At 38.8% G+C, this 10,971-nt stretch overlaps 1 protein-coding gene across 1 annotated transcript; it reads left to right on the top strand.

The window, feature by feature from the left end:
- Nucleotides 1-439: 439 nt before the first annotated feature.
- Nucleotides 440-9,483, top strand: chfr (checkpoint with forkhead and ring finger domains, E3 ubiquitin protein ligase). The gene is made up of 18 exons (XM_061278681.1): nucleotides 440-576; nucleotides 1,036-1,157; nucleotides 2,009-2,108; nucleotides 2,617-2,726; nucleotides 2,816-2,875; nucleotides 2,965-3,150; nucleotides 3,541-3,630; nucleotides 3,853-4,009; nucleotides 4,075-4,229; nucleotides 4,956-5,118; nucleotides 5,298-5,512; nucleotides 5,582-5,686; nucleotides 6,350-6,433; nucleotides 6,756-6,826; nucleotides 7,187-7,274; nucleotides 7,350-7,457; nucleotides 7,761-7,833; nucleotides 8,135-9,483. Exons 2-18 carry the CDS (start codon nucleotides 1,052-1,054, stop codon nucleotides 8,175-8,177), a joined length of 1,914 nt encoding a protein of 637 aa, XP_061134665.1. The 5' UTR covers nucleotides 440-576; nucleotides 1,036-1,051; the 3' UTR covers nucleotides 8,178-9,483.
- The last annotated feature ends 1,488 nt before the right edge of the window (nucleotides 9,484-10,971 follow it).

The following is a 10,971-nucleotide window of genomic DNA, read 5'->3' as shown; positions in this document are numbered from 1 at the left end:
GAAGAACTGATCCAATCCATTGTCCAAAATCAGTTCAGTTTACTTTTGAACAACCGGGCCCGGGTTGTTAATGCTTGCCACCAGACCCTGAACTGATCATCCAAAATATTATGACCACTTGAAAAAATACCCGATACATAATCTGTAATTTTCTTAATACATTTTTTTTTATCAAAAGATGCAAGTACTGCAAACCTTACTCGATTGTTTTTCTGCGCTGATTCCGAATCTGCAGTCGTTTTTTTCTAGCACATCTGGTTTTCTAAATAATGATAACAATGATACAAAAATTGTAATATGGAATGTAATAATATATTTAGTAATATTAAATTACGGGTGAGTTTCAGCAAAAAGTGGACTTTTCCTACATAAACGTTATGGCTAGAAATGACAACGCACTGCGTGACGTAATGGAGTTAGTGTTTGGACTACAAATCCCAAGCATCACGCCTCCACGGCTGATAAGGGTAACAAACGTCAAAGCAGCTTTACAGGAAGTGGTGCCTGCTCCGAGTTGGAAGAGGCAAGTTAGAATTGTCGACCAGACTGTCGGGACAAGAAGCTCATCTTTTGACGGTACAGTAACAATTTCAGAATACGTATCACCCCAGCGTTGCGTTACGTATGATGCCCGATAAGTTTGTGTGTCTTGACATATGAAGGGATTGACAATAAAGCAGACTTTGACTTTGAAGTTAAACGACACAAATGGGTGCTAACGTTAGCAAACACCGTAGTTTTCTCTGTGGACGGAGTTGTTTGTACTCACTGATGCATTTGTAATTGCGACACAAATGCAAAGACTTTCGATTTGGGAGCATGTTTGTTCCTTCAGCTTGTCGTGGATCGTTTTTGTTAGAAAGTGACTTCAGGGAAACTTGCTGTGTTTCGAAAGCATAACTTTTATAAAATATGTTTTAGATTGTTGCGGTAAATTCATTCAACTGTGTTCTTGAATTAATGTCTCATTTAAACTTGAACTTAAACTCTGATTTTTGTCCACACCAACTATTACCCACGTAACCCCTTATTTAGTTCCAAATATCCGGAGATGGACATTAGAAGGCGTACACCATGGGGGAAGCTGGTCAAAGTGGATTCCAGTGCATCTGAAGTGCTGCTTTTCAACAGAGAATGCACCATAGGCCGGAAAAAGGGTACGAGCTTTATGTTAAATAACAGATTTGCTTAAAAAACTCTACAACTCCAGTATATTGGCTCAGTTTTGCTCCTCTTATTTATTGTGTTATTTGTTTATTATTTATTCATCACTCATTATTTATTATTTATTGTTTGTGCCTTCTTGTTTTTATTTTGTGTCGTCTACTTGTATGTCTATCGTGTACTATGTCTCGTCACCGTGGGTTAGGGAAACGGAATTTTGGTTTCTTTGTGTGTCTTGACATATGAAGGGATTGACAATAAAGCAGACTTTGACTTTGATATTTTGTGTGACTTTGACTTTGATATTTTGTGTGACTTTGTGACTTTGATATTATGTGTGACTTTGACTTTGATATTTTGTGTTTTGCTTTGACTTTGATATTTTGTGTGACTTTGACTTTGATGTTTTGTGTTTTGCTTTGAATTTGCCAATTATTACCGAAAGACAACTGTCTGTAAAGCAGACATCTCTGTCGGTGTTTGACCCCCCCTTCCTATCTCAAGAAACAAAGCCTTCAGTCCAGCAAACTTAAGACAGCCTGTTGTGGGTATAACAAAAGGCATCCATTGAGAACACGCATGCAGAATTTTAAGTAGGCATTTTTTTGTACGGGCCTGTATTTCATTGCTTTGTTGTTGAACAGTTTGTGGGGGTCTGTGCTTTTTGCTATGCAAAATGTCTACCCTTAATTGGAGAGCCTGCCAGTCTAGACATGAGTTACAATGACATGGCAGCTCAGTCAGAATAACTTATAAAGCTTTTGATAGTGACTGTCTCTATGGTGGGAGCATTTACAATGGAATTTATTCCATGCATTTTTGTGATGTGTTGTCTCTGTGTCAGGATGTGATCTGGCCTTTCCTACCAACAAACTGGTTTCAGGGGAGCACTGCAAGATTGTGCAAGATGAAAACTCAGGGCAGGTGTTGCTTGAAGACATGAGGTATGATAACTAGTCAAGCATTCATACTTTACATTAGAAAACTGGCACCTGTCCTATTTTCTATTTGCCTAACGATATTTGCTTTCACTACAATGAAATTTGCAAGCTTGCCTGTTGTCAGCATCCCTGTGTGGATTATCAGCGGGTACTGCTGTTTCTTCCCAAATATGCATTTAGTGTTAAAGATTGTCCTTGTTTATGCCCTGTGATTGGCTCAGTCAGGGTGTACCCTGCCTGTTGCCCAAAGTCAGCTGAGATAGGCTCCAGCATGCCTTCAACAACTGAGATGAGATCTACAGAAAAGTATATTATATGTATAACGACAATGATAAATAGTGATACTAATATTTTACTGACAGTGTCAATCAAAAGTAAGTATTATTATATTGCCAATAAGGAATTTCAGAGGAAAAGCTAACTAAAGCTGTTTGACTAACCAACCTTTGATAATCTCAAATGTAATACATTTATTTACTTCAATGACATGCATATATTGGCTTCCCTTTAGCACCAATGGTACAGTGATCAACACGGTCAAACTGGTCAAAAAACAAACTTGCAGTCTTCAAAATGGTGACGTCATCTACTTTGTATACAGGAAAAATGAGCCTGAACAAAGTAAGTTTTTTTTTCTCACTGTACTCCATATTTTCTTGTTATTCTCGATTTTTGATTAATACGAATTAAAAACTTATATCTTCTTGCAGATATTGCGTATGCTTACCACACAATCAAAACAGAGCCTGTAGTTTTTCAAGATCGTCACAGTAAGTAAAGTCCCGGTGTGACATGGTGTATCTTGTAACATTTCCAAGAATACTTTGAAGTAACTTTCCGATCTGCATCTGAACATCAGACATGTCAGCCCAGAGTTCTCCCACTTCTTCTGAGATGACGCTGTCCGTGGAGCCGGTCATGCTCACAAAAGCGCCTTGGGATCTTAATCAGGAAGAACCTCAGCCATCCACCTCTACATCCCACCTCTGTTTTCAGCAACCTTTTACACCCGGACCTCCATTAGCCAGAGGGTGTCTTAACTCTGGTGGGTTTTACTGAAATACTGCTTCAGCGTACTCCCGTGTTCTAAAACAATCATGTTAGGTTAATTGAAGACTACCTCGCCCATAGTGGTGAATGTTTGCCTCTCTATGCTGTGGGGTTGACTGTTGCCACTTGTTGGTGTTTCATGCTTTCATTGAACGCGTTGTCACTTCAAATGTACATTAACTTTACTGTTTATGATGAGAGCAGCTCAGATTATGTGAGCCTATAAAGCCTGTACACATGAAATCTGACGCCTGATTCGGATATTTCTTGTATCCTAAGTAGGCTGAAAAAAGTCTTGTGTAAATCCACCCTAAACACCATTTAGCAAGCTGGTAAAACTATTTAATGCAAGGATGAAGTCTGTTAATATCTTTTTGAAATTCAGTCTCAACAGGTAGCCACTCTAGTGATGATGTCCAAACACAAGAGAGAGCCCTCAACAATTTGGAGCCAGAATGCAAGAAGCAAAAAACCGGTGTGTTCGTTGCTGGCCTATATCCGCACGCACGCACAGTTTAAGGAAAAATATATTCAGTAATTATGCATACTGACTCTATTCAACTCTGTGCGTATGCACCCGTATAATTTGTTGATCTGGTGACCATTAAAAACAAGCTGCATTTCTTAATATATATTTTTTTATTTTTTTTTAGAAGGCAACATCTCTCGCATATTGATTGCTTTGTTTTATTTCCAGAGATAGGACCTTCAGCCATTACAGGAACAACGCTGCCAACTTTGTCATCAAGTGGAAGTCTTACAGTCCAAGCACCAGCAGAGGAGACCAAGACAGATAGGATGGAGGAATCTCTGAGTTGTATTATTTGCCAAGACCTTCTATATGACTGTGTCAGGTAAAACCTGAATTGCAGTTTGTGCATATTTCCGTATGTGCTGAAAAAACAAATGCTTCTGTTAGCCTGCAACCCTGCATGCACACGTTCTGTGCTGCCTGCTACTCTGGCTGGATGGAGCGATCTTCTCTTTGTCCTGCGTGCCGCTGCCCAGTGGAAAGGATCCGTAAGAACCATATCCTCAACAACCTGGTGGAGGCCTACCTCATCCAACACCCCGGTTAGTATCAAGAACAATTAATATACTGTACGGTTGTTTGTCGTATTAAAGCCCGACTGATATGGAATTTTTGGAGGCTGATGCCTATATTTGGAAGAGGGGAAGAAAATACACATTACAGAGTAAGCGGCCAGTTTTAATTTTAAAAATATATAATCTCTTTTTTTGGTCCCCTATACTGTACATAAAATGAATGACACATTTATTTTATTTTTCTCCTTTATTTTTAAAGTACAGTATTATATGGAGGACACACAATACAATGAACTCAAAGAAACACAAATCTACAATGGCTGAAAGAAAGTCCCAATCAAAATGTGGTTGTACAACTTCTTGGAATGCAGTGAATTAAATTGAATACTTAAGTACTTTAATAACATTTATGAGTACCTGCAATTTAACCACAGTTTTAGTTTTAAAGGCATATTTTTCAACTGTGTGGTCTCTGTCTCTTATTTATATATTCAAAATGCAGATTAATGTATGTACCGTAATTTTCGGACTATAAGTCGCGTTTTTTTTCATAGTTTGGGTGGGCGGGCGACTTATACTCAGGAGCGACTTATATACATGTATATGGGTTTTTTTTTTCACTTTTTTGGGCATTTTATGGCTGGTGCGACTTATACTCCGGTGCGACTTATAGTCCGAAAATTACGGTAGTGTGTTGTTTTTTTCCTTTTAATTTAATCTAGTACAAAGAAAATGTGATCATCTGGTTTACAGAAAAGTGTCGGAGTGAAGAGGACCTGAAAAACATGGACAGCTGCAACAAGATCACTCAGGACATTTTGCAGCCAAAGGTTGAGCATTGTTTATCTGATGACGAGGGCAGCTCTGATTACCTTTTTGACTTCTCTGACGATGACAGCGACACCTCAGACATTAGGTATACGTTTTGGGTATTCATCAGCTTTATATTTGGTTTGTAAATTCTCTTTAAATGTCACCTACATTTCAACACCAAAAATGACAATCGCTAAATTTGTAAATGTCCTCGTTAAATGTAGTAAACAAAAAAAAAAAAAAAGACTGATATATTGCAACAATTTCTTGTTTGTTTTTCAGTCAGCAGCCTCTAATAATATGCAGACAATGTCCAGGCTATAGGAGAGAGGTCGGTCAGATGCTGTTTGTCACAGGCTCAAACTACTGGCTTCCGGTTCTGCCGGTCCTGCCTTCTATGCCTCCATCTCTTCCACCTCCAGTCACACCAGCTGGAAATGAAACTTCTGCAAAGTCTTTCGGAGACGAGCCCTCAACGTCATCTGATAACCCAGCAGGTATTAGCAAAGATCATTTCCTCGAACCTTTGGGGGGAAAAAAGGTCATATCTCTGTCACGGTCTGCAGCTCCTCTGGAGTACCGCTGTCAACCTCAAGGCTATCATCTTTTTTGTGCCTGCTGCCTGCAACCAATGCCAGACAGACGGGCCGAGTTGAACAGCCAGCAGCAATGTAAGTAGTGTATTAGAAATGTATTGCACCAGTATGTACAATACATGAAAAGCTAACTTTTAATGATTTCAATATTAAACGGGCCATTGTGTACTTTTGCAAATAACACTTAAGTGTGGGTAGTGCAGGACCATTTTTGCTCTCAAGCATTGAAGACTAAAATTTACACAGAGCTGTGAATCGGGATTGTCTGATATTTGGGATTTTATGCAAAATTGGTGAGTGACTAATGTTATCATGTCCCTCCAAATTGCCACAAAATGGATACAAAACAATACGTTGATTGTGTTGCATTGACCACAAAAACAACCAACTGTTGAGTTTTTCAGTGAATAACGGAGAAAATCTTCCCAAAGGAAAAAAATGCAAACGTGAATTTGCAAATGCTGAGCAGTGAATGTGCAGGGATTCATTGCCATCTTCTATCTATGTTGAGTGAACAGAAAATGACTGAATAATTCAAACAGAACAGCCAGTTTTCCCTTTTTCAATTTTAAGATTTCTTTCTTTTGCTTTCACTTTATTAAAAACTCCTTTATGAGTGCAATCGACTTTTCATAATCACTGTATAATGCTGTTTAATATAATCGTAGAGTGCCATTTTTTGTGTGTAACTTTATTGTTCTGTCCAGCGTGCAGGTGTGATGTGTTGTTTGTTGGCAGGTTTGCGGTGCCAGCGTGTTTTTTGTCACATTTATTGGGGTTGCCAGAGGATTGGCTGTCAAGGCTGCCTGGTTCGATTCAGTGGTATGTGTCTGTTTTTGACGACATATCAATCTGCTAAATATTTGCCATATGCTCCTTTCATAAAAACATGCAAAAAAAAAAAAGTGTATTTACTTCCTAAATGTCTAATGTTACAGTATACAACACCTGCTTAGAACATGACTGCATTGCACATGCTGTATATTTTTACAATAATAAGATTTTATTATGTGCTGGGGAGCTTCATAATGTAAATGCAACTCAAGTTGATTAAAAAATAATAATAATAATGGGAAAAAAATGCACAACTGTCAATCACCTGTATGGACTAACCAGAAGTATTGGACTCTTCCTTTTCTTGCAGAGCTCAATCTGACAGACAAATGTCTGGATGGTGTGCTGAACAACAATAATTATGAATCAGAGATCCTAAAGGTGACATTTACTCATGTCAATTGATTTCCCAATCCTTACTGCGGGTGTAGTCAATGCTTGCTGTTGTACCATTACATGAGCAATACAATACAACTTTATGTAGACGTGAAAGAAGCACAAATCATTTTTACGCACGTACTTTGAAGTGGACTCTGGAGACTTGCATCAAACTGGTACAAGAGGTCGCTAGTGTTCCCCTTTCGAGTTTATTTTCAAGTTATGGTAGTTAATAGTTTACCTGAATCATTTTATGAATAGAAAGTTGTTTCATGTAATGCTATAACCCTTTAGTGAATTAAAACTTTTTGTAATGAAATCCATAATTGTAATTGCTAATGTGTGCCTTCATGCTTGCGCCAGAACTACTTGTCCTCCAGAGGCAAGACATGGAATGATCTACTCAAAGAGGCTCTTAATGACTTGCAACAGGGGAAATTTTGCCTTTCAGGTGAGCCTTTGAATCATGCTCTATTTTTGACATTATCTGTCAAGAAATGTCATCCACATGCCACCATCTCCTTAGATCCCCACATTTCTGCAAATACAATCCTTTGTGTGTGCTGCGGCCTGATGGTCTTCAAGGAGTTGGCGTACAAGTACAGACAAAATGTTCCTCCGTCTGAACTACCAGGTCAGGTTTTTGTGTGTTATTGTGTGTTTACATTATGAGGACACATTACTGAAGTCCTCAGACATACAAGAGGACACCACAAATATAATCCCAATTGCAAATGCGTTTTCATCGGAACCTTAACAAAATGTTACTTTGGATGGTTCGGGCTTTGGAGAGCTTTATATTGGTTGATGCATATAAATATGAACACGACAAACGCTGATTTGCCACATCGAATCGGTCTGTAATTCCCACTGAATTTTCTCTGTGATAGTAGACTACTTGTAAACCTCTTGAAATGAAAAATCTCCCATCCTTCAGCTGCTGTATTGTCTCGTCCCAACTGCTACTGGGGACGTAACTGTCGTACACAAGTGAAAGCCCATCATGCAATGTAAGTCATATATAACTTATAGTATAATAGACCTGTGTCTTTTCTGCTCCCCTGACATTACACTTTTTTCTTCGACATGTTGCATTATTATTACCTTAAGCATTTTGCATGGGCGATGTGCGAATTAATGATAGTCCTCGCTTTTTATCCAGTGTACCACTAGAGGGGGTGCTTGTATTAACGTGGGTCATATGCACCAAGTGGACAAGCCCGGAAAATGCTTCCTTTGGTCACTGTTGAAATTGTGACCAAAATACCTTGTGTATATGTTCATCATGTTCATCATTTATCTTGATCTCAGGAAATTCAACCACATATGTGAGCAGACCCGCTTCACGAGCTGAGCGACCAAACTGGTATTCAATTTGCAGCAGAATGGAGACGCGTCTCATCTGGTAGCTTTCTGCCTGCTGGATTTGACCTTTATAATGCACACAAAAAACATTATCCATTCAAAATGGAGTCTTATCTAACATACAGTTATATGAAGAAGTGTCATGCACATTACATTTTAAGCATGGAAAAAATATATATCTTGATTTTAGTCACTAGTGGCTGGTACATTTTTTTTTTTTTAATTTAGGAGTAAACCAGCAAACACCTTTGCTTAGATTATGGGCAAATGTGTGTTTTATCTCCTAGTCCTGATCTAAACCTGCTGTATTGTGTATTGTTTGTGATATTACTGTCAAATGAAGTGCCTGGCTTCAAATTCTGCACACTCATTGCAAAAATGATGTAAGACACAGCTTTTATGGATATTATCAGAGTACAGCTTCCATCATAGTGTAGTTCATTGCATAACACGATAGTAAAAGTGATGCTCTTAAGGTTTATTTTGTGCAAGACACAAACTGCCATGGGCAGTGAGAAATGTGCATCAGCGTGTTGCTGCATAAGTACACACAAGGTTGCCATGTAATAAAGGCTAAGCTGCAAGTAGCCAGGAGTGCTGCATCATGCTGAGGCTGGCTTTAGGCTGAAGTTGATTACTTTGACAATAGTTTTGTTTTACCTGAACGAAAAGCAGAATCAGCACAAACCATGTCTATTTGAAATAGAAATATGTTCTATTTACCAGATGCAGTTTCTTCACATTGCTTATAATGCAAGTTATGCTCATTGGAGTTTTTTTTGGTTTTTTTATATATTGATACATTTGGTTTCTGGGAAAAATTGTGATAGTTTAAATGTTATCTTGTTTCTCAGGTTGATGATGATGCTGCTGTAAAAGTTCTTTCTAGTTTAGCAACTAGAAAATATACATCGTGTTTGTGACAAATTATCTATACTTCTCAGCCAGGAAGCAGTTTCAAGTAGCTCCACATTATGCAAAAATGCATCATCATTATAAAATGTTTCTGAACATTGTAACTTTACTAGTCACTACCAGGTTGTTATTCTTATTAGAGATAGGACAGGTAATAGATTCAAAAGGCCTTAAATGTTAAGAAATAAGTAAAATATGTGGTTTTCTCCCCACGTTTGTTTGTGTGTAAAGTCCAGGTGAACATGAAGAAACTGTTAAAAACAGTCTAGCTGGCATTCAGTCAATTGAATATCGACTCTTAATCACCTTATGTTTGTATTAGTTGACCAGGAAAAAGTCAGATTTGGTGTTTGGAATAAAACTTGGAGATTTGCACAAAATTCTTTCCTTCATGCAACTTTATTTTGTACGCTGTCCTCAAACATAATTACAAAAAGCACATCTTTTTTTTCTAAATAACATATCTATATGGACCCATAAATTGGGCAGTTATAATAGTCTGCATCATTTTCATTCAAGTGTAACCAATAATTGGTTTGTTTTTAACCTTCAGGTGACAATATTAATATCCCTGATCCGGCGTGTGAACTTATTTTGAATGTACATTTTCTTCTGCCACAGGATTTAAATTAGTTAAGGCGTTAAGGTTTAGTTTTGTTTTTCTTTTACCCCCTTAGTCATGGTGTATGGTTCATTCGAGCATTCCATAGCAACTCAGACCCTCTGCACGAGTCCAGTCGATCCCCCGACAGAAGGGCTGAGTTTTAATTATTCCCCACCGGTGATCTGGCACTCTAAGCCAGTGCTTCTCAATTATTTTCTGTTACGCCCCCCCCTAGCAAGAAGACAACTATTCGCGCCCCCCCCTCCCCACCGTGACTATCCTAACTTGTCTTGTAAGTCGTAAAATGTTGCACTGTCGCAAACGTGACAGAAGTAACAATGAGAGCGCCACTGCCCCCTGCTGTAGTAAACGCGCAGTTACACTTTATTCTAGTACTGCCAAAAAAAAAGCCTGTTCCCCAGGGTCACACGCGCCCCCCCAGGAATAGCACCGCGCCCCCCCACTATTTGAGAAGCACTGGCCTAGGTGACTGATTCACAATTTGGTTTTGTCTGATATCAGAGATTAAATAAAGAAAACCAACTGGCTGATTGATTTGTTTTAATTGAGAGGGAAAAAAAACAGCAAAAGCATTTCACTAGCTGACCAGGAGATGGCGACAGCGTGGCATCTGAAGACCATGGATTGTTTGTTCTGCTATAGCCTAGGTGACTGATTCACAATCTGGTTTTGTCTGATATCAGATATTAAATAAAGAAAGCCAACTGGCTGATTGATTTGTTTTAATTGAGAGGGGAAAAAAACAGCAAAAGCATTTCACTAGCTGACCAGGAGATGGCGACAGCGTGGCATCTGAAGACCATGGATTGTTTGTTCTGCTATAGCCTAGGTGACTGATTCACAATTTGGTTTTGTCTGATAATAGATATTAAATAAAGAAAACCAACTGGCTAATTGATTTGTTTTAATTGAGAGAAAAAAAAACATCAGCAAAAGCATTTCACTAACTGACCAGGAGATGGCGACAGCGCGGCATCTGAAGACCATGGATCGTTCTGCTATGCCGGTTTAAAAAAAAAAAAAAAAACGTAATTAGCTAGGGGTCAAAGGTCAAAGTTTATGGTTCAAAGTTCACCCAGGGGTCAAAGGTCGGTTCAAAGTTCACGGGGTCATGTGCACATTTTCGATTTTTAACTAGAGTTGAAAGTTCAGGATTCAAAGGTCACCCAGGGGTCACCACGGGGTCACCACGGGGTCACCGCGGGGCCACGGGGTCACCACGGGGTCACCGCGGGTTCAAAGT

The sequence above is a fragment of the Syngnathus typhle genome, linkage group LG5 (assembly GCF_033458585.1).
Source record: "Syngnathus typhle isolate RoL2023-S1 ecotype Sweden linkage group LG5, RoL_Styp_1.0, whole genome shotgun sequence".
Taxonomy (NCBI): domain Eukaryota; kingdom Metazoa; phylum Chordata; class Actinopteri; order Syngnathiformes; family Syngnathidae; genus Syngnathus; species Syngnathus typhle.
This window is presented reverse-complemented; position numbering and strand designations above follow the sequence as displayed.

Bases quoted from the DNA above. Each gene is read 5' to 3' on its own strand.
- chfr (XM_061278681.1), top strand. From the start codon at position 1,052: ATGGACATTAGAAGGCGTACACCATGGGGGAAGCTGGTCAAAGTGGAT. The intron at 1,158-2,008 runs GTACGAGCTTTA...TCTCTGTGTCAG, and splicing joins CACCATAGGCCGGAAAAAGG to GATGTGATCTGGCCTTTCCT. The intron at 5,513-5,581 runs GTATTAGCAAAG...CACGGTCTGCAG, and splicing joins GTCATCTGATAACCCAGCAG to CTCCTCTGGAGTACCGCTGT.